The sequence below is a fragment of the Physeter macrocephalus genome, chromosome 20 (assembly GCF_002837175.3).
Source record: "Physeter macrocephalus isolate SW-GA chromosome 20, ASM283717v5, whole genome shotgun sequence".
NCBI classification, from domain to species: domain Eukaryota; kingdom Metazoa; phylum Chordata; class Mammalia; order Artiodactyla; family Physeteridae; genus Physeter; species Physeter macrocephalus.
Window position 1 is genome coordinate 20487179 of NC_041233.1, and position 24687 is coordinate 20511865.

Below are 24687 nucleotides of genomic sequence, written 5' to 3' on the forward strand. Positions count from 1 at the left end.
TGTGCTCTTTCGTATTTACTCAAAGGAGTTGAAAACTTATGTCCACAGAAAAACGTGCACACAGATGTTTATAGCATCTTTATTCATAATTGCCAAAACTTGGAAGCAATCAAAATGTCCTTCAGTAAGTGAATGGATAAACTGTGGTATATCCAGACAGTGGAATATTATTCAGTGCTAAAAAGAAATGAGCTATCAAGCCACAAAAACACATGGAGGAAACTAAAATGTGTATTACTAAGTGAAAGAAGCCAATCTGAAAAGGCTATAAAATGTATGATCCAACCATTTCACTTTCTGGAAAAGGCAAAACTTTGGAGACAGTAAAAAGATTAGTGGTTGCTTGGGGTTAGAGGGAGGGAGGGATGAACAGGCAGAGCAGAGGGGATTTTTAGGGTAGTGAAACTATTCTGTATGACACTATTACTATTCTGTACAATACTAAGTATCATTATGCAGTCATCAAAACCCATTGAATATACAACACAGAGTGAATGCTAATGTAAACTATGGACTCTGGATGACAATGATATGTCAATACAGGTTCATTAATGGTAATAAATGTACCACTGTGGTACAGGCTGCAGATAGTGGGGGAGGTTGTATACGTGTAGTACAGAGTGTATGGGAACTCTGTACTTTCTGCTCAATTTTGCTGTGAACTTTAAACTGTTCTTAAAAAGTTTATTAATTAAAAAAAGTTTATTTATAAATACACACACACCAAGATAACATTTTTCATCTCATAAAAATCCATAAGTTTGATAACAATCTGTTGGGGGAAAAGGCACTTTTGTATATTGATAGTGGAAGTACAAAACAGAACCAACTTTATGCAAAAGAATGTGGCAAAACCTAACAAATCATATGCAATTACCTTTTGGGTTTTTTTGTTTGTTTGTTTGTTTTGCGGTCCGAGGGCCTCTCACCGCTGTGGCCTCTCCCGCTGCAGAGCACAGGCTCCGGATGCGCAGGCCCAGCGGCCATGGCTCACGGGCCCAGCCGCTCCGCAGCACGCCGGATCCTCCCGGACCGGGGCACGAACCCGCGTCTCCTGCATCAGCAGGCAGACCCTCAACCACTGCGCCACCAGGGAAGTCCTGCAATTACCTTTTGGATCTAGCAATTCCATACCCCGCAGATACATCTAAGTACTAAAGGGCAGCAGAATATGCCAACCCAAAATATACCACTTTGGCATAAGGACTGCTTTGAGCTGAAGGCCACTAAGAAGAAAAGCTCTCTGCTCTCCTATGTGCCTAAAAGCAGGACATAAATTTGTTAAAGTGTCCCGCTTTCCCTCTCTACCAGGAAGGACAAGAGTTAATCACTGGAGGCAACTCTAGACCTTTATCAGCTCAGAGACAGCACCAGCAGAAACTACATAACAAACTTTACTAACTAGCCCTTATCTAAGTTCCCCCACATATTTACCTTCCCAAAATTTGCCAGCCCAGAAACTCAAAGTCCTTTGCGTCTTGTTACTTCTCTATTTATTGTTCTTTTGTTAAGATACTATATAAACCCATGTTCTACTACCACCTTAAGCTACTCATTACTGAGTGCTCCTCCATGTCAACGCAAGGCAATAAACTTGTTTTGTTTTTCTCCCTGTTAATCTGTCCTTTGTCTAGACAAGCCCCAGCTGGAGAACCTAGGAGGGTAGAGTACAAATACATATGTGCGTGTGTGTGAATGTGTGTGTATTTACGTGTTTGCAGTACTGTATATAATAACAAAAGACCGGAAATATTCCAAGTATCCATCAATAAAGGATTCCATCCACACACTGGGATACTATGCTCTGAAAACATAAATAAAGAGGAAATGCTACATGCTGATATGGAACGATCTCAAGGGTATATTATCAAAGTAGGAAAAAAAATCAAGACGTGGAACAATGTACACGATTTGCTATTTTTTGTGTAAGGAAGAGGAAAGAATATGAATATATATTCATATTTGCTTACATTTACATAAAGAAAGCTTGAAAAAATAAACAAAAAACTAATAAACATAGTTGCCTATAGGGGATGTGGGTAGCAGGGGAAATAGGGTGGTAAAGTGTAAGAGCAAACCTTCTCAAGGTGTATTTATATTATTTTGATTTTTGAACCATGTGACTATATTATCTATTCAAAATTAAAATTAAAATTATTTTAAAAATTAAATAGAACATTAGAGAAAATAGTTAAAGCAATGTATAAAAACTATTGTTTTCACTTTAAAACTGAACTGGGCTCTTTACTTTTTTTTCTACATACTAAAAACTCAAGATAAATAATTTTTGTTCTTTCAGAATTTGAGCCCCATCTAATTACTAAGATACCTATTTTGAGAATGAATAACTACTGAGAAATATATTATTAAAGAAACATAATAACATATGTCTTGGGACTACTACTTAATACAGGCTTTTCAGACAACAAATATACAAACTGATAAGTTCTCTGTACAATTTTTAAAAACTACTTATTTTTTCCAAATGGCTAATTAAAATGAAAAACCTCAACCGTTTCCCCCCAGTATGCTAGAAAGTTAGATCAATGTTATATTGAGACATTTCACATCCAGGTCAAATTCTGGATGAATGCTCGAAACAAGGTGGCTTGCAAAAAAGAGTCAATGATAAGCAAGAAAGAAGGGGGAATAAATGAACCCAGCAAAACAAACCAAAAAATTCACTAGAAAACCTGGCTTAATGATGCCCTGTATGAGAAAGAGAAAAAAACAAAACAAAACAGAATTCATACCAAACCTAACAGCTAAGATTTGTTGAGTGTTTACTATGTACCAGGTATTATGCTAACTCAAAGTTTTAATCACCAAGTTACATTTGCCTTTCAAGGCCAATGAACACAGAAAAGGGAGGGTTAAGTGGGGATTAAATTCACTTTAATTTAGGTTGAGTATGGATATATATGGAAGAGGACAGAAAACAAAAGAAAAACTTGTCAAGAAAGCCCATTAAAAAACAATTGAGGGGCTTCCCTGGTGGTGCAGTGGTTAAGAATCCACCTGCCAACGCAGGGGACAAGGGTTGGATCCCTGGTCCAGGAAGATCTCACATGCTGCAGGGCAACTAAGCCCATGCGCCACAACCACTGAGTCTGCGCTCTAGAGCCCGCGAGCCACAATTACTGAGCCCACGCACCACATCTACTGAGGCCCCACACGCCTAGAGCCCGTGCTCCGCAACAAAGAGAAGCCACCGCAATGAGAAGCCCACGCACTGCAACAAAGAGTAGCCCCCAGCTTGCCGCAACTAGAGAAAGCCTGTGCGCAGCAATGAAGACACAATGTAGCCAAAAATAAATTAATTTTTTAAAAAAGAAAAAATTCCTTAAAAAAAACCAAAAACAATTGATTCCTTTGATAAATGGGAGCTACAAGAAGATGTTAGAATTATGAGCGTATGATGCTAAACTTGTTGGAAAAGGTGTAATAACAGCACATGATCCTTACAGTTGACTGTGATTCAGAAATAAGGTACTTTTTTAAAAAAAATACAAATACGGGGCTTCCCTGGTGGCGCAGTGGTTGCGCGTCCGCCTGCTGATGCAGGGGAACCGGGTTCGCGCCCCGGTCTGGGAGGATCCCACATGCCGCGGAGCGGCTGGGCCCGTGAGCCATGGCCGCTGAGCCTGCGTGTCCGGAGCCTGTGCTCCGCAACGGGAGAGGCCACAGCAGACGGAGGCCGGCATACCACAAAAAAAAAAAAAAAAAAAAAAAAAAAAAAACAAATACGTACAGATAAAAACACGTGGTAAAATGTTAACTGTTGCTCATTGTGCTATTCTTTCTACTTTTCTTTATGCTTCAAAACGTTTATATAAAAAGTTTGAGAAAAGTGACACCGTTCATATCAGTATTTATGGTTCACAATATTTCTCTTCAAGGAAAGAAAAAAGGAACATTTAGTTTGGGGAGGCACAAAAAAGCAAAGAAAACTTAAGTGGAGGAGACTGTCTTGAAAAAGGCAGGAAAAAAGTACATTTTTCAGAGACAGGAGCAAAAACAGAAATGATAAAGAACTAGAGAGATATAACATATCCATCTTGTAAATACTGACAGCAGATATATTCCAAATACAAATCTAATAAGCCCTAGCTCATCATTACTTCTGGTTCTTCTTACACTGGTAATGTTAAAATGCAATATTTTTGAAAACTGATGGTGCATCATTTTATTAAGGAGAAAAAGGCCATCTTCTTTGCTCCATAAACACAAAATGTTGTCATTTTTAGATTTGTAAAAACCAATTAAAATGTTCAACCTAATGACGGTTTTCATTTCTACATCATTTATTTCCTCCCAATTACCTTTGTATCCACCTCTGACTTCAGCATTTGTTCACTAACAAACTGCATCAAATAAATTTTGCTGCAGAAACATCATAAAAGAAAGAATATGGTTGCACATCCTTTTAGCAACACAGAATAGGTCCAGGTTCTTGTTGTAAAATGTTACATGATAAAATCCTTCCATCTGAATAAGTAACTGAATAAGAACAACCTATTTCCTTTGGGATCTAACAAATATGTTCACCAATTCCTGAGTTTGTGAAAATTCATGTAGAATATTACCTCCAGACTCATTCTTTAAGAGTTCACGTACATGATCAATTTCACCATATCCATACAGCGATGTATCTACATTCACCTTCTGATTTGTCTCATAATTATGAACATGTTCCTCTGTCAGTTTTTTTCTCTTTGCCATTATGGACAGGAAAATTTTTTTTTTTCATTCTCAACTGTGGTTAATGAAAGGTACGAAGAGAAAAATAAAAACTACAAAAACAGTGACTCCAAACTTCTTTCACACTTCCTTGAAAGATAATGCAAAACTCTGCACAATGTATGAAGAAAAGAATGCTAAATATGATGATTTATTTCACCACTGCACCACCTTTCTAGGAAACCCCATCACTGTTCCACTTATAATTTTTAGTCTTTTTATTTTAGTTTAGTTGGGAATACATCAATTCTTGTTATTCACAGTAGTTATGTTCCATAAAGTCACCACAAATACTTATTTAGCAAATACTGAATGACTGCCCCTAAGGGAAAATACAAGATTAGGTTGCTACAAGCCTCTGATCACAACATTTCATCAACTGATCAATTCATAACCTTGTGTTATGTGAGTTTCCATTTAAAGACATCTTAATTATATTGTTGATTCATTAACATTGAATTCACAGCCAACAGCACTGTAAACTCATGCCTCAATGAATTTTTTTCTACGACACTCATAGCCTTCTTGTGCTTAGGAACACTAGATAGCACCTCAGCAGTATGCTTGGGGGCCATTTTAAACAGTGAAATCACCAACAAAAATGCAAAAAATGTGGCACTAAATATACCACAAAAAGGACATCATATAACAGGAAGGCAAAGCAGTGCTTTGTTGAACCTCAGCTGGGAATCTACACATCGGGAGACTCATGTATTTTGCAGCCCTGCATGTGTGCATGTCCAGGAATGACCATGAAAAGCTCTGAGTATTGACTGACTATGACCCAGACTGATTTTTCAATAACAACAGTACACATAAACACTTCTTCCTAGACAACCAAACACAAAATATACGAGACGGCCTATTAAGTCTTTTGCTAAACGGGTTTTAACCTGATAATAAGATATAATCATCAGTAACAACATGCTCTGAGAACCTTGTAAACAGTAAAAAAAAAAAATGTGTGTTTTGGGTATAAAGGTAATACTACAGACACACCATTAGTAACATATTCACAACTACCATCTCTTAAAAGTTGCATCTTATTCGAAATTCTAAAACAGCTATTTGAAGGAAAATATAAACATTATCATTACTCTTTATCCTCTTTCATCTACATATCTCAAAACCTTGTTGTTACGGGATAAATTGGGTTACCCCCAAACTGATATGCTGAAAGTCCTAATACCCAGTACCCCAGACTGTGACCTTATTTGAAAAATGGCCATCAAGGATATAATTAGTTAAGATGAGGTCATATGGAGCAGGGTAGGCCCTTAATTTGACTTGTGTCCCAATAAAAGAGGAAACATCGTCACAGACAAGCACACAAAGAGAATGCATGTGAACGATTGCTTGCAAACCACCAGAAGCAAGGAGAGAGGACTGGAATGGATCCTTCCTTCATAATCTTTAGAACGAACCAACGCTGAGGACACCCTGATGTTGGGTTTCTAGCCTCCAGAACTGTGAAACAATACATTTGTTACTTAAGCCACCCAGTTTGTGGTACTTTGTTATGGCAGCCCTAGCAAACAAATACACTTAAATAAATATTTTTGGGTTCAAAACATTCCTGTCAAGTTACCCAAGTACTACCATCTTTGTTTTAAAGGTGATCCACAGAAATAAATAACTTATTCTGAATAATTCAATCACAGATAAACTTGATTTTAAAATTTAGAAGTTTCTAGTTCCAATTACATTATTTCCATACCAAACAACTTTTTAAATGGCAAAAAAAATTTACACAAAATTGGCAAAAGACACATTTCTCTAAACAATCTTTAAAATACAAGCTCAAGAAAAAAAAAAAAAAGCTTTTTAGAGAGCAAGAGCAAGTTGGCAATGCGTATTACAATTCTAAACATGCAAGTCCTCTGACCCAGAAATTTTCCTTTTGGGAAACAACAATAACAACAATAGGAAATAACGTGACTTCCAGTAACAGGTAGCTAAATAAATTATGGAATATCCATGTAATAGAAATTGGTGCTTCTATTAAAATGAATGTCTATACAGTATAACATGAAAAGATAAAAATACGTTAAATGAAAAAGAGAACCACAGAACTTCATGTATGTGTATACAGGATTACGTATTTTAATACAGGTATAAAAGATATGAAAATATAAAGAAACAGTAGTAGTCATCTTTAGGATGTAGGGAAAAAGTGGCTTCCACTTTTCAAATCATGTACTTCTGTAACTTTTAAAAAGTTATAGAAATGTACTATTTTGGTAATCAGGGAAAAAAAGAATTTTTTTTTAACATATAGTAAGTCCCCAAATTATAACTGACCCCAAACCCCACAGGAACAAATGTCCTTTGTTTCTCCAAATAAAAATACTAGGGAAATAACTAATCTGATCTGATAAATTTTCTTCTCTAGGAAACAGTGGCTAGAGTCAAGTATTTATATTTCAAATGTGATACATAGTTAAGTTAAATGCTGCTCACAAATATCTACCTTAAGCTTTCTGGAACCAATAAAGCAAGAGAGCTAAACAAGCCAGGATAAGTGATGCGTGAAGATAAATTCTGACACCCAGATGTAAAACTCCAATGAATTTTTCTACAGAAAATGTTACAAAGCTCAGTTAAACATAATTATTGATAGAGTATTACACTTAGGTATTATGTGTTTTAAAGATTGGTTTGAAAACCTATTTACGCTATTTAGCAGTATTTCCATGAGCAAAGAAAAATTTAGAGCTTTTAAAAACACAATTCAGGGCTTCCCTGGTGGTGCAGTGGTTGAGAATCTGCCTGCCAATGCATGGGACACGGGTTCGAGCCCTGGTCCGGGAAGATCCCACATGCTGCGGAACAACTAAGCCCGTCCGCCACAACTACTGAGCCTGCGCTTTAGAGCCCGTGAGCCACAACCACCGAAGCCCATGCGCCTAGAGCCCGTGCTCCGCAACAAGAGAAGCCACTGCAATGAGAAGCCCGCGCACCCAATGAAGAGTAGCCCCAGCTCGACGCAACTAAAGAAAGCCCGCGTGCAGCAACGAAGACCCAACACAGCCAAAAATAAAAAAATAAATAAAATCTACGTTTAAAAAAAGAAAATCTTAATGTGGTATATGAGCTTAATGAAGTTCTACATGTATCTTTAATTAAAAAAGAAAAAAACTTCAACAGTTTGAACAACTGTCAGTGTTTTATACAGAGAACAAAAATCTTTGTCGATATTTTATTCTCAAGTTATCAGGGTCTAAAAAAATATATAGTTATGAATAGCAACAAGCACAGTCATGTTAATAACAATTACAAAACTGGAGGTCAGAAGGAGCTCACGGGCCCAGCCGCTCCGTGGCACGTGGCATCTTCCCGGACCGGGGCACGAACCCGTGTGCTCTGCATCGGCAGGCGGACTCGCAACCACTGCGCCACCAGGGAAGCCCCAGAAGGAATATACTTTGTGAAAAGCTAATTTTAAGAAGCTCCATTTCAGGGACTCTCCTGGTGGTGCAGTGGTTAAGCATCCACCTGCCCGTGCAGGGGTCACGGGTTCGAGCCCTGGTCCGGGAAGATCCCACATGCCATGGAGCAACTAAGCCCACGCGCCACAACTACTGAGCCTGTGCTCTAGAGCCCGCGTACCACAACTACTGAGCCCGTGTGCCACAACTACTAAAGCCTGCACGCCTAGAGCCTGTGCTCTGCAACAAGAGAAGCCACTGCAATGAGAAGCCCATATACTGCAACTAAGAGTAGCCCCCACTCAACGCAACTAGAGAAAGCCTGCGCGCAGCAACAAAGACCCAACGCAGCCAAAAAAAAAAAACCAGCAGCTCCATATCAATTACTTAGTAAATGTTTAATTCAGCCAGAATCCTCTGCCTACCATGCCTCACTAGTTGCTGTAAATATAGATTTTCCTCTTCCCTTCTCTCTGAATAACTCAAAACTCCAACTAGAGCAATGCAAAGTTCACTTATATCCATCTCTAGAAATTTAATGTTCACAACATGCTATATTGTGAAATTAAAAAGGTACTGTTTAGGGGCTTCCCTGGTGGCGCAGTGGTTGAGAGTCCGCCTGCTGATGCAGGGGACACCGGTTCGTGCCCCGGTCCGGGAGGATCCCACATGCTGCAGAGCAGCTAGGCCCGTGAGCCATGGCCGCGGAGCCCGTGCCCCTTAACGGGAGAGGCCACAGCAGTGAGACGCCCGCGTACCGCAAAAAAAAAAAAAAAAAAAAAAGGTACTGTTTAACTCCATTCTTGTATAAAAATATGTCACATACAGCCCCAATATATATGCAGAGAAAAGACTGGAAAAATAAATACTAAATTGTCAACACTGATTATCCACAAATGTTTTTTTTTTCTTTTATGGTTCTTTAATTGTTTAATTGAACAAGTGAATGTGTAGTTGATGCATTTTACGATGCTGAATTTTTTAAAGATGAAGACATTAGTCACTTGGGATTAGCGAATAACACCAATAAATAATTCAGAATGCTTTTTTTTTTTACTTTAAATAATCATATTACTAATTTTGTGATAGAGATAACAAATAACCAAATGGCTACTTCACTCAAGGCAGCATGTTATTTCCCTATTCCTGAAGTAAAATTATTGTTTACTGACACTTGTTAAAGGATGTCTAATATAATCATATAATGATCATCATAAAATATATTCTAAAAAATTAAGAAGGAAATAAAACTAAAACATAATATATTTAATGAAAATGCTTATTCTCTAAAATTACTACCAATAATTACCAATAAGAATTTGGACTGGTACAACTCACAGTCATGAAAACATTTTAATGAGTTCTTTGATAAAACCAAAACTTAACCTACAGTAACTTACATGTCTTGGTTGACAGCCCAAAATAATGTTCATATGGAGATGTAACTAGATTAAAAAATTCTTTATAACGGATATGTTTACAAGCCCATACCCCTTTTATGCATTCTTACCTACATACAGGTATACAGGTAACATACACAGACGATTATGTGCCTGGCACTGTGCTAAGCCCTTTGTTTGTTTAATCTCATTTAATCCTCATAATACCATGAGACAGGTATACCATCATCCCTACTTCACAGATAAAGGCACTAAGATATAAACATTTCCCTATTGATTGAACTGTTGTCCTTTTGTTAATAATACTTAAACAAGGTTACGTTTTAATAATCTATTTTCAAAACATACTTAAAACTTTATAAATACTTAGGGCTTTACATTATTTTTTCTTCAGGAGAGTCCTTTCTTGATGGCTAGGAACTGCTGAAATTAACTGCTCTGAAGAGGAAAGGAGAAGTAAAATTGAAATATAAAGACTCCAACATAAATATACTATCAATCAAATAGCTGCTTTACTTCAATTTCTTTTTAAGACTAGCAAGAGTGAACCCTCAGAATATACTGCCAGAATTTTTGTTCTGTGTTTTCTTAGATACTTTTTTGTATGTTTGGCATTCATTCATCACAGAGACAATTAACTATATTCTTGATGCTGACACAGGAATGGTGCGGGGAGGGGCTTATAGACACCAGAAGAGTGTCTATAAACTAGTCCTGGGCACCTCCCAGGACTAGCTAATTCCTAAAGATAACAACTTGCCTACCAACACCTGCCTTTCATATGCAAACTGATCAATCCTGAGTTTATTCCACCAACTATCTCCTTATCTAACTCTCACACACCAAACCCATATTTCCCTTACCTTAAATCATCCTAGGGTCAGGTACCAGGAAACAAGAAACCAACCCTATAGACCAAAGCCTGGAGGAATTAATCAAACTAGCCAATCCTAATCTGTTTATTCTGCCTAGTTTGCCTTTCCCAGGAAAACCTCAATAAGGCTACAACCCTAAAATCTCCCCTGAGCTCTTGTTTTCTGCCTCCTGACTACGCTGGTATCTTCCCCTGCAGCTCTGTGTGGCACACAGTCACCTCCTCTCTCTGGGACCAGTGAGCATAATGAACTTCTCCAAGCCTCATTCTCTCTTCCCTTTTTATGGCCACAATGACTTTACCATACCATATCCAACATATCCAACATGTACATTCTTAGAACAGTTTACAAATTTAAAAATTTAAATTTAAAGGTCAGCTTATCATTTTGGGAAGGGCAGGTTTAAAAGTATGAATAAGCAGAATTTAAGTGTCTGTTCCTCAAAATATCAGTACACAAACTATACCTTCTGTTATAGACTATATGTTTGTGTCACCCCCTCCCCCAAATTCATATGCTGAAATTCTAGCCCCCAATGTTATGGTATTAGGAGGTAGGGCTTTGGGAGGTAATTAGGTCATAAGGGTGAAGCCCTCATGATTAGTGCCCTTTCTTAGACAGCTCCCTCACCCTTCTTCCATATAAGGACACAATGAAAAGATGGCCATCTAAGAACCAAGAAGCAAGTCCTCACTAGGTAATAAATCTGCTAGCACCTTGATCTTGGATTCCCCAGCCTCAAAAAACGAGAGAAATACAGGTTTGCTGTTTAAACCAGGCAGACTATAGTAATTTTGTTGTAGCAGCCTGAATGGACCAAGAAATGTTCTAATTAATTACTCTTCAGTAAATAAACTTTTGAAAATAAACGATGAATCTAACTCCCATCATTTATGCTTCTCACAGAACAAAAAAGGCATCTATGCTTTTTCTGTTATTACTATATCTTTAGAGTCTAACAGTAAAGGAATCGAATTTATTTTATATCTTGCTCTGATATAACATTACCTCTAAACAAAACAAACATACATTTTTGGGAAATTTTGGTATAATTTTTGAATATGAGCTCCAACAAGGTAACTGAAGACTAAACATAAAGAAGTACTTTCATGGTTAGCACAATGTCTAGGACAAAGTAGACATCCTCTGTTGAATAAATGCCTGAATTCCAGTTGTAAATGAAAAGATACGTATTGTCTATCTCAAGGAACATACAGAAACAGCATACAGCCACTTCAGTATAAGGCTTACCTAAAATTACATTCTCACACTAACATTAATGGCTTTTTTCTTTTAAGAAAACATTTACTGAGTACTTACCACATGCCAGGCATTGTTCTTTGCACTTCATGTGATATCTCACTTAATCCCTTACAACCACCCTTGGCATGATTATCCTAATTCTACAGAAGAGAATACTTAACACAGAGACTAAGCTATGTGCCCAAGATAACATAGCTAAGAAGTGAAAGAGCCAGGATTTGTATCCAAGCACTCTAATTCCAGAGCCTATCCTTTTATTTTAAAAAAATTAAGATAATATGTCTACATTTTTTTTAATACATGTAGGGAAAAATCTGTGTCTATTATCCATGTCTTCTACCAGTCTAGTTCTCACCCCCTTATCTTACCTCTGCACCAAGAATAAATATATCCATTATTAGTTGGATATATTCTTCCAGGGTTTTTCTTAATATATCTATAAGCCAATACAAATGTATATTTGTTTTTAAATCCAAAATACAGCTTTATACACAATGTTCTACACCTTGCTCTTTTTACTTAATTTATCTTAGAGCTCTTTCTATATTAGTATGCAAAAAACTCCTTCATTCTCTTCATAACTATATAGCATTACACTGACTGAATTATTTTACCAGTTCCCAACAGACTGTCATAAGATTGTTTCTAATATTTGCTATTATAAACAATGTTGCAGTAACACTCATTTTGTATATGTACACATGTAGCTATCAAATCAAGAGCTATACTCTTGGACTTCTTGGAGAAGGGGTTTGTGCATTTGTAATTCTGATACATGCTAGCAAAATAACCCTCATAAGGGTTTATCAATTTACACTAACAACCTATGAACACTTATTTACTGACAGCCTCACTATACAGAGATGGTACCCCAGTCACACACATAGTCTTCCGCATTTCTCTTAGTATGAATGAGGCTGAAGAGTATTCACTGTTTAAAAGTCATTTGTATTTCCTCTTCTGTGAAGTGCCTCTTCCTATCCTTTGCCCATTTTGCTACTGCCTTCTCCTTATCTCATCAGTTTCTAGGAGTGCTTTATATCTCGGAGACTTGCATTTTGATTTCAATATAAATATTAAAATTCATAAATATTTCCTATTTGTCTTTTAACTTTTACAGTGACTTCTACAAAGCAAAATTATTTTTACTTCCATGCAGTTTACTTTATCTTTTCACAATTCAGAAAGGATTTCCTGACTCCAAAATAATTTTTAAAAAATTAGTCCATGTTTTCTTTGAGCACATTTATCATTGTAACCTTTACATTTAAATATGTGATTCATTAGGAATTTATCCAATACATACATGGCGAGAGGTATTAATCCAACTTTTTTATTCCCTAGATGATGCTCCTACTTATACCAAGATTATTTATTGACTATCCCTCACTTGAATTTTTTTCTCCGTTGATTATAAGTTTATGTCTGGGCTTTCTATTCTATTTTATTTAATATGTCTATTTGTGGGGCAGTTTCAACTACCAAGGTTTTAAAATTAAAATATGTTACTATCTATTTATATATAAATATACATATATTTTGCTCTCGTTTTTCAGAGTTTTCCTGGCTACATTGGTTATTTTTTCCATATGAACTAGAGAAACCATTTGTCGAGTTCCTGCTATTTTTATTAGGACCATATTAAACTAATATTAATTTTAGAGAAACTGACAGGTCTATGTAGGTTGAGTATTCCTATCCACAAATGTGGTTTCAATTTTTCAAGTTTTTTTCTATACCTCATACGTGCTTTCAAGTCTTCTTCATATTATGTCTCACACATTTCTTAGGTTATGCCTAAGTCATTTTGTCTTTTTCTTCCTATTGTAAATGCTGCCTTTGCTTTGATTGTTGACACCTAATTGAATCTCATTTCCACTAGGTTTTGTTTTTTAATTGAGGTATAGTTGATTTACAATATTATCTAAGTTTCAAGTGTACAACATAGTGATTCACAATTTTTAAAGATTATACTCCTTTATAGTTATAAAATATATTGGCTATATTCCCTGTGCTGTGCAATATATCCTTGTAGCTTGTTTATTTTATACATAGTAGTGCCTCTTAATTCCCTACCCCTATCTTGCCCCTCCTTCCTTCCCTCTCCTCACCTGTAACCACTAGTTTGTGCTCTGTATCTCTGAGTCTGTTTCTTTTTTGTTATCTTCACTGGTTTATTTTTTAGATTCTAGAACTTATAGGTAAAGCACCTAAACTTTCCTCCAATTGTCTTCAGAAACTCCTAAGGGTCCTTAGGGTCTCTTTTAGCCTTACCCTATTCCTTCCTCACTTTCATTTCTCTTTCACAGAAGCAACATAATTCTCTCAGAGGGCACATTTCCCAGGGGCTCTTGCCTACATGTCAGCACATATACAACTTATAGTTACAATTATTTCAGCTAATAGTGAAATCAAGAACTTCTTTGTGACTGCATCTTGTGACTTCAAAACCTTTGTTTCCTTGGGGACTTCCCTGGTGGTGCAGTGGTTAAGAATCTGCCTGCCAATGCAGGGGACACAGGTTCGAGCCCTGGTCCAGGAAGATCCCACATGTCACGTAGCAACAAAGCCCATGTGCCACAACTACTGAGCCTGCGCTCTAGAGCCCACGCGCCACAACTACTGAAGCCCGCCCGCCTAGAGCGGTTCGAGCCCTGGTCCAGGAAGATCCCACATGTCACGTAGCAACAAAGCCCATGTGCCACAACTACTGAGCCTGCGCTCTAGAGCCCACGCGCCACAACTACTGAAACCCGCCCGCCTAGAGCCCGTGCTCCGCAACAAGAGAAGCCCGCGCACCGCAACGAAGAGTAGCCCCCGCTTGCTGCAACTAGAGAAAGCCCGGGCACAGCAAAGAAGACCCAACGCAGCAAATATAAATAAAATAAAAATTTTTTTAAATGATGAAAGGTTAAACAATCATTAAAATATCCCTAAACGGTATTTTTAAACCATGGGGAAATATTTACTAAAGTGTTATTCAATTATTACTGAAAAAAAAGTTTAGAAAGAAGAACATATTCCCAGTCCATAATCAGAAACATATATGAGTATAGAAAAACTGTCAAATGACGGCAGTATTTATCTGTGCATGATGGCATTATGGTTGATTTTTATTTTCCCTATATTTCCTGATTCCCCTCCCAAGAATATGTAATAAGGGACTTCCCCGGTGGCGCAGTGGTTAAGAATCCACCTGCCAATGCAGGGGACACGGGTTCAAGCCCTGGTCTGGGAAGATCTCACATGCCGCGGAGCAACTAAGCCCGCGTGCCACAACCACTGAGCCTGCGCTCTAGAGCCCCCAAGCCACAACTGTTGAAGCCCGTGTGCCTAGAGCCCGTGCTCCACAGCAAGAGAAACCACCACAATGAGAAGCCCGTGCACTGCAACGAAGAGTAGCCCCCACTCACTGCACTACAGAAAGCCCACATGCAGAAACAAAGACCCAACGCAGCCAAAAATAAAAATAAATAAGTTTTTTAAAAAGTACATGTAATAAAACTATGAAAAACTAAAAATGTATTACTTCAGAATAGTATGACACCCAGCAAAGGAATAAAATGAAACTAAACTTAGACATTAATAAAGAAATAAGGTATTTTAAAAAAACACGAAAAACACATTACTAAAGAATTATAGAATGTTTTCCTTATGGCCAAGAAAAGGTAAAATAAAATTCTGCCATACTAGAACTGAAGAAAAAAGAGTAATTCCAGGTAAATAAAATATTATGGTTTAAAGAAAGCCACCAAAATTCAAGAAATTTCCCTTTTAACAAAATTAACTCCAGTAATACAACTGTACAAAGCACAGATTTTTCTAGCATGTAAAGTAATCACAACAATTCATTAAGATATAAAAATAATTATTGCCTTTTAAGTTCCATCAGCATGGGGGAAAAAAAAAAGCCATAGAAGTTGAAATAAGATAAACCATGGGCTTTTTGATATGGATTCTTTATTAATGTTTCCCACTTTTCTACTCACTTAACACGATCCTAGTCCAAAGAAACCCTATAACAATGGCTGAATACATTTTCTCTTATTAGTTTTAATATGTATCCCAAGTACCTGATATGCCTTACAGCCTAGGAAAACTTAATATCTATGAAGTGAGACTTGATTTATTTCTTCAAAGCAATTTTAAAAATACATGGGGTTTGTGAGAAATGAGCTTTAACAACAGTGCTACACTTATATGACATATCGGGGACATGGAACCCAAAGAATACAGTCGGCCCTCCTTATCCATGAGTTCCGCATCTCAGCACTCAACCAACACGTGGATGGAAAGTACAGCTGACCCTTGAACAAGATGGGTTTGAACTGCAAGGATCCACTTATACATCGGTTTACTTCAATAAATATAATGTCTGTTTTTTCATTTTACAGATCTTTGTGTAAGGGAAAAGTTTATGCTCAGAGATCACAAAATGTGGAATCATAAAACTAGGGCTTGAGTTCTGATTCTATCCAAACTGTTTCAGCTTCTTGCCCTTGGGTGAGTCACTTTCAATTCCTTTGTTTTTAAGGCAAAGATAGCAGCATGGAGCCTTTCACTTGCATGGGGGATCAGCACCCCTAACACCCATGTTGTTCAAAGGTCAACTGTATTTGGGAAAAAAAAAAAAAAATCCAGAACTTTCCAAAAAGCAAAACTTGAATTTCCCATGCCAGCAGCTATTTACATATCATTTACATTGTATTTATAGCTATTTACATTGTATTAGGTATTATAAGTAATCTAGAAATGATTTAAAATATATGTGTAGGTTATATGCAAATACTATGCCATTTTGTATAAGGGACTTGAGCATCCATGGATTTTGGTATCTTCGAGGGTCCTGGAACCAATCCTCCACAGATTCTGAGACGACTGTACTTATACTAAGGTGATAGAACCTAGACCATCTTGGCTATCATCTGTAACAAGAATCCTTAGTAACTGCTCAAACTGTGAAACTTTCCATACTCCTGTTCTTTCAAGGAACATATGTGGCTCACTTCCAATCAGATAAAAACACTAACATACCAAACACAAAGAGAAAATCATTGGTTCCAAATCATTTAAAGAAGGCTCTATCTGTTAGACTGTTCAGATTAGGCATCTACTACTATCATTGCTTCTCTGTGGGTTAATGGTTTTATAAAGCATTCACCAAACCAATGCATCCTACAGAGAGATACATGGCAGACTTGATACAACATAATTAACCCAAGTTCCAATGTTAGCCACCAAATCAGTCATGCCTGGCAGTTACTATGGACCTTGGATAGTAGCACAGCACAGCATTAGACAACAAAGGGATAGAGAATATGATATATAACAGAGGAAAGAAGACTGTGTGTTACCACAGTAAGTTTTTGTTCTTTTGTTTATTCTTCATACCACACAAGGTTATAATGAAATACCAAAGTGGTATCACAATGCAAGCATCTTGGTAAAATAATGATTCATTTCAATAGGCCATCAATAGAATGGCAAAAAAACAATCTGTGCATTAGTATTTGATCTGCCTCAAATAGAAGATACTACTGTAAATAATTCTAAACATAAGCACAATTTAGTGAATAAGGTAGGAGACTGGTAGACTTAAATTTTCAGATTCAATTTATAGCTGTTCACCAGTCACCTGCTGTTTTGACAAGTTACTTACCAACTTGTGCTGCCATTTCTCCGTAAATTTATCCCCTAAGATGAGGATAATTCTTGCAAATTGTGTCACAAGCATTTTGAAAGGAACCATGAGTTATTGTGTAATGCTCTTGAAATTCCTCAGATGTAGGGTCCTACACAAAGTAAAGTATTATTATACATCTCTCTAACAGTAGTCATCTGTTTGCATTATGATTTTTTTTTCCCTACCCTCGACACTGTGATTCTTGGACACTAACCTTTCTCAAAGTAAAGCATCCAAAGCAAGCCTCCATTCCTGAACCAAGTAATTATTTTTTCAAGTCTTCATATCATCCACATCCTTCTCTTCCTTAAAAGGTATTATGAAAATTAGTAGTTATAAAACATAATGAGCTTCTTTGGTTCATTAAGGAATATATGGGATTATTTGAATTTTTTAATCCACTCTTATATGAATAATTTTATTTCCCATATTTATACATTTATTTTCCTATATTACTTTTTAAATTTCAACTATATTTTAAGGAGTTCATTTATAGATTTATGTTTTACGAACAGAGAGAGCAGGTCAGAAAATGAAGAAGCAAGAAAGGCAAGCAAATTACTGCTATATGACCAAAATGTTTTTATTGGAATGATCAACAGTAGAAATTACCATTTTGGGCCACAGAAAACAGAATCAATGCTCATAATATTTTTATCTTCAGTAGAAGAGCACAAGCTACAAAAAATTTTATCATACTATTCAAAACTTTATCTATTACTGGCTTTGCAATGAAGTCAGTCTTCAGTTCAAGAATAAAACATATATATTTGAATTTTTAGTTTGTGTTGATACAATATTACATCTGAAACTAGAATTCTCAACCTTCTTACACGGTTCCTAAAATGGCTTCTCTTTGAATTTATGCACAGGGAAGGGACTGGGGAGGGATTAAAAAAACATGATGTCATCATTGTATACCTTTAGTCATAAAACAGTAATTTTTAAGAGTTTTTTAAAACCTCAGAATTACATTAAAATAATGATGTAAACTAGTTTCCTCCTTGAATAAATATTCCTCTACCTTCTAATATGGCAGGGGCAAAACTTTGTGGGATAAAGATAAAACCACAGGGTTTAGAGTGTTCTCTTAATATTTGCTACTCTAGTGGTTAAGCTCTTTTAACTTGTTTCCTCATCTGAAAAAGGGGACCATAACACCTGCCCTAGCTAACAAGCAAGACTGTTGTGAGGGTTAAATAAAATACATAATCTATTCAAAGAACTTTGTACACCATAAAATGCTATTAAAACAGTCATTTTTAACAAACTATCACATTATTTGCAAATTATCAACATAAAATAGTTTAGCACTGTTTCTAACACAAAACAAATGGAAACAGGTGTGTAAAACATATATTTAGGTCCATGGACACCAAATTTTACCTATGGTGCATAACAGTGAGTAAATCATCTTATTAAGAAAAGTACACTTTCTAAATGTTATCTTAAAATTTCCAGAAGCAAATTTGGAAGGACAAAAATAAAACTAACAGTTTATTTAGGTGGACTGACCTAGCACTTTGAAGATTAAATATACTATTTACCTGTTAGCTACGAATTAAGGAAAAAATTGAGAGCCTTTAGATTTTAAAAGGTTTAAAAAAATTCCTATGAAGGAAAAATACATACATGAAAGTGAAATAGATGTTCACTTCTCTGGAAATAGTTCAGAAAGAGCTAGTAGTGACAGCAAGGATTATACATATACAAGAGAACGGAGATGAACATGGACGTAATCTGCACTCTTGGTATAATAAAGGAAATGAGTGAAATCTTCCCATGTGGTTACTAGAATGTCCAGAATGGAAACTCCTCCCAACAGGCCATAGGTCAAATCTATTTACTACACTGTAAGGCTGAGTCCTCCAGTAGGTTACCATGACTCTCAAGAATAGCTTATCCTTAATGAATGAGGCGACCTCTTTCTCTTTTACTCCTTAATATTCAGTATGCTTATAAAGCCAATCTCTATAAGAAAACAATTCTTAGCTTTCTGTTTGCTTTCTTCATGACACAAGTTTAAAGCTCTGATGAAGTGAACTATGTTTATTACATGGTCCTAAAATTCAACCAGACTCATTCTGTTACCCAAAGACTTCAAAAGCAATTAAATGAGAACTCTGTATCTTCTAATTCATTCCTCAAACTCACAAATTAAAAAAAAAAAAAAGGCTAGAAAAGGAGTATATTTAAATCATTAAGGAATTATTCCAAAGGGAAATAATTCTGGTTAAAAACATTATTACATTTTCCACTCAATTCCCTTAAATCAAAACTCAGGTTAAAAGATTAAGTTCCTATCAGAGCAACTACCACCCTTTGAACTTTTACTTTTTCCTACCTCTTTAACCAGGTACACTTCAATACATCATTGAATCTGGACTTCTAGCAATAAAAAGTTTTTCTCAGGATAAGGATTCTCTTCCATAAAGCTATTTCAGCTCTAGATTTATTTTCTGGCTATTTATGTGACCAATCATTGAATTAAACTTAAGGCTTCATTTTCTCCCAGAAATCTTCAATTCTATGCCACAATGACATTTCACATCATTTAAACTTCCCAGTCTCAAAATACATACCACATCATGTCAAATTTCAATTCTCTCTAGTTATTTCATTTACGTATGCCTTAATGCCCAACCCAGGCTCTAAATTTTTCAAAGACAAAGTTTATGCCTTTCATTTTTCTATTCCATAGACTGTGATGTACTCTGGACAACAAGGCAATCCTAAAGAGGTATCAAAAATTAGGTAAACCCACCCTCCCAACTTTATATCGCCAAATATTGCTTCCAGGATGAATCAATAGAGTGATATAAATGTCACAATGTAAACATCACAGTGTCAGCATGACCACAAAGAAGGCTCTTCTGGCTAGTTAAGTTTCTCAGAACCTCACCTATAGGGTTAAAAGCTGTTCCAGGCACTATAATAATCATTATACTATTAGTGCACAGTGTCTACCATACTTGTGTTGGACACAGAACAGATGTTTAATATCATTTTAAAAATGTAAATCTTAGTAAATTTCAGTAACTATATTAGCAATTTCTTTGTGCTAGCTTTGCACTTTCTACTTGCCCTGAAGCCTCTGAGAAATTACTAAAGCAATACAGAGATATGTTCAGTTATTTCTGTGGGGCATGTTAAGTGTAAGAATAGTAACAGCCCCAATACCATGAAAATCTCAACCTGAGGCAGCATTCCAAGATAAGCAAAGAAGGTAAAGGATCCATCTGCCTCTGAAGCAGTGATAACAAATACACATCAATAAATTACCATTCATGTCTAACAACGTGACAACCTCAATGCCTAAGATTATGAAAATCTGATAAGATTCCATAGAATATTCTTCATGAGGTAGAGTACAAGAAAACTAACATTTACCTTGAGTTTTGCAATAATTAAACTTATTGTATTAAGCATCACAACTATTCATCCAAAAAAATTAAATTACAAATCAAGGCAGAAGAAAAGAGATTAAAACCCTATCAACCAAGGATGAAAACTACACCGTAATTTACAAGTTAGAAAAGTGAGGTTGGGCATGGTGGTGAGATGGTATGAAAAAAGACTAACATATCTTAATTTAATACCTTAATATCTTATACTTACATTAACCTCTCAAAAGTAGACTAACAATAGAAACCACTTAAATAATGATGTGGTAAATAAAGATAACTGCCATAGAAAATACTGAGGTGCCATTATTGTTAAAGTTAAAAGAAACTGTAAATCAGTACAGCTGTAATCTTATCTGAATTTACCATCTTAAGAATTAACTTTTAGTTAACACAACTGAAAGTGAAATTCACATAACAATTTTTCTAAATGTGGTAATATATGACTTTAAAATACGTATATCCAGGAAAACAGAACATGAAATGTGACCAAATTCCTCAAAATTCTCATTATCCTACAAATTATTTTAAATTTGGTTCATATGGCTACTATATAATCAGGACATCTCATAGACACAAAACTTTTAATAGCTAGTGTTATTACTTGAAAGTAAGATACCAGGGAAATAAAAGATACTTCAAACTAAATGAAATCATGTATTTAAAATATAATAGGAAGAGCAAGAGAATACTCAGGATTATATTTTTGGCAAGTAAGTGAAAGTAAAAAGCTTTCATCTTAATTTTCCCCCTTTCTGATACGTGGAACACAACACAGTAAATTATGCATTTAAAATCTGCCCAGAAAAAAAAAATAAGAAGATAAAAAATAAAATCTGCCCAGGGTGGCTGAACAGTACTGATAAAAGAGGACCTACATACTGTATATTCTATACCAATATACTTAGTACCAAAGAAGATCTATACACCGCAGGGTGGTTTTCGCTATTGTTTTACATCACCATAATTATGTTCTGAAACCACAGCTTCATACAATAAGGGTTTATAATAGCAGTAGTTAAAAAAAGAAACCACAAAATAATTAAAGTACTTAGAAGCATGCAAACTGTAAAGGATCTATTTAATGCATGGTTTGCTTTTAAAGCTTGATAAAAAGAAAACATGGGTTTAGGACTAGAGAAATTGTTTGACATTTCAAACTTAAATGATATAATTATTAGAAATAGCAAACAAAAAAATTTTCAACTTACCTGGTTTCTTTCTGGATTTTTCATGACCTAGCTGCCCTAGATCATTACATCCACATGTGTATACTGTTCCATCATCCAGAACAAATACAGTATGTCTGAGTCCACATCCTACATCTCGAACCTTTTTATTTAAAAAAAAGTCGCTTTTTCTGGGCTCTAGTACAATTTCTTCATCAATTCCACCCAAACCTAGCTGTCCAAAAGATGCATTTCCCCAGCACAACATGTTTGTAATTCTTTTGGTCTTCCAGTTTCAATAAAACACTCCCTTCTGAAACACTGGCAAGTTGGAGGTATCCCTATGTCTGAGAAGATAGAAAAAAAGTTAATATGACTTCAAAGGAAACATAATGTATAACTGCTCTTTCAAGTACTAGGCTACAATAATTACTATGTAGTAAACATGAAATTTACTTTATAATGTGTTACAGAAGTATCATTCAATTTCAAAAAACCAATCAGTTGTATATTTTTAAAATTATACAGAAATGTTTAGGAAAAATACATCACTCCCCATGATTCTTTGCAAAATCTAAATATTAACTAGTTTTGACTTTTTGTTGCCTTATAATAGACTAATCAAATTGAAATATTAAGTATCCTGATGAAGTTAACCTTTTTTTTCCTTTTTGCTTTGAATAATTTCAGTGGGAGCAAGAAATATGACATCTATCCACTGCCCCCAAAATCAGATATATACTCAGTGAAAAATTTAGCCAACTACAGAAACATAAAACCTTGCAATCTCCCTCAAGTCAGAGAATAATTAGACTTTCTAACACCTACCTCCACATTAACAGAAAACTGAAGTTCTTATCTGTACTAGAAATAAAGCCAATAATGGAAAACTTTGAGTTTCCCACAACTTAAAAGACTCTTCCAACTAACAGGCCCCAGATAAAATTACAGTTCTCTAGTTAAGCTTTGATCTTAAGAAAATCACCTCCAAAGATCATACTTTACAAATCAAAATATTAACACTCTGACCTCACTACTAATTTAATTTAAAAACTAAATCAGTGTACCTAATTATAATACAAAAGTATGCAGTTTAAAGATCAAGACTCTCCCCCAAAATTCAACATTTTCTATTTCGAGTGGGAACCATGACTGAAAAATATCTCCCCAAGGGGATCTACATCTATCTATACCCCTGAGACAATTATTTGAAGATGGAAAAAAAAACTGCAAATAACTCGGGCACTTCCGATTTTTCAAGAATAGAAATGTGGACTGGGACACTGAGAGTTTGGTGGCGAAATCTGTAGAACTTTCCAGTACACTGACTGAATATTTCTTCGCTTATATAGACACGGATAACAAAGAGTCCACTTCATCTAAACCTACACAGATTTTTAGATACATCACGTTACTAAATAACACAATTACAGGAAGTCAGCCTTATTCCCGTGTAGGTACCCACATTCCTTACACAGAACCTAAGAAGTTTCAAAACCCAACTTTCCTAAGTGCCGGCTAGCAAGTACTGAAGCTGTCTCATTCCATCCATGACCCATCCATTAAGAAAAGTTTGATTTTATTCTTTTGGGGCATCAGAACCCGATAGTTCCCGAGAGTTCTGCACTGTCTTCCCGGTTTTTGTTTTGTTTTTTTTAAGGAGAGGACAGGACAACACCTCAAATTCCAACGCACGAGGTTTAATAATCCTTTTCTTTAAAAAAGAGGGGTAATGGGAAAGGCGTCCTCTCGCCAGCAACAGGTAGGGGAAAGAGAAGCAGTTTATTCCCATCATTCCCTGAATATGCACTGAGATCAGCTTACGGGGACCGGGAGAGAGAGAAATCATCTGCACACACCCAACCTCGCGGGCCGACCAGTCAACTACTGCAGCCGTCCGCTCGCAGCAGCCGCACAGGCCGGCGGACGAGGCTCGGCACCTCGGCGGCCCTTGTCCCAAGGAGGCCCTTCCCCAGGGAGGTGCGACATTCCAGCCCCCGGGCCAGGGGGCCCGACACTGCCCTCGTCCCCCCGCCCTCGCCCGAGGAAACGCTGAGAAAGCACCCAGCGCCAGGCCGGCCTGTATCCGCCCAGCCCCCTCCCTAACGCCGTCACACGCCCCCGAACCCACCGGGGTAACGACTCACCCTGCCCCTCCAGGCAGGGGAAGCCCAGGGCGGCTGGGGGCGGCGCCTCCCGCAAGAGGGAGGCAGCGCAGCAGCTGAGACAGGTCTCCAGCTCCCGGACCCTCCTCCTTCAGCCAGTGGCTGCGAACACCAGAGCTCCTCCGGCGTCGGTGAAGCTGCTCCAGTGCTCACCTCCTCGGCTCCTGTGAAACTTTACCGGGCTCCTCAGAGAAAAGCAGGCGCCACTGTTCTCTAGCCCAGAGCCAGCCGTCAGCGACCCGGATGGAGCGGGAGGAGAAGGACAGGAGGCGAGGGAGGCGGAGAGCGTTAGGGGTGGGTAAGAGTTGGGGCAGAGTCTGGGGAGGAGAAAGGAGAGAGGGAGGAGGCAACGCGGGGGAGGGGTCGGGGTCGGCGTCGGCCGGAAGTGAACCGCGGAGCACGCGCGCGAGCCCGCCCACTTCGCGGCCCGCGCGCCTGCGCCGGAATCCTCCCAAGGCACACCGACCTGGGCGTCTGCGCAGGCGTGGTGATTTGCGTTGCTTTAAGAGAAAAAAGCGAAGCACGGAAGTTGGAATTTGCAAGACAAATGGAGGTGTTTG

At 37.1% G+C, this 24687-nt stretch overlaps 1 protein-coding gene across 3 annotated transcripts in view; it reads right to left on the reverse strand.

The window, feature by feature from the left end:
• The window catches only part of HERC4 (HECT and RLD domain containing E3 ubiquitin protein ligase 4), a 140253-nt gene extending 115810 nt beyond the window's left edge, over positions 1-24443 (reverse strand). Inside the window, exons 1-2 of one of the 3 annotated variants that reach the window (XM_024132087.2) lie at positions 24094-24430; positions 22005-22309 (exon numbers count right to left, since the gene is read on the reverse strand). In XM_024132087.2, the coding sequence (XP_023987855.2) occupies positions 22005-22230 (226 nt within the window). In that variant the 5' untranslated portion in view covers positions 22231-22309; positions 24094-24430. Of the gene's footprint in view, positions 1-22004; positions 22310-24093 lie in introns of all 3 variants that reach the window. The other 2 variants (XM_028480865.2, XM_024132088.3) reach the window with 2 other exon arrangements.
• Between the last annotated feature and the right edge of the window lie 244 nt (positions 24444-24687).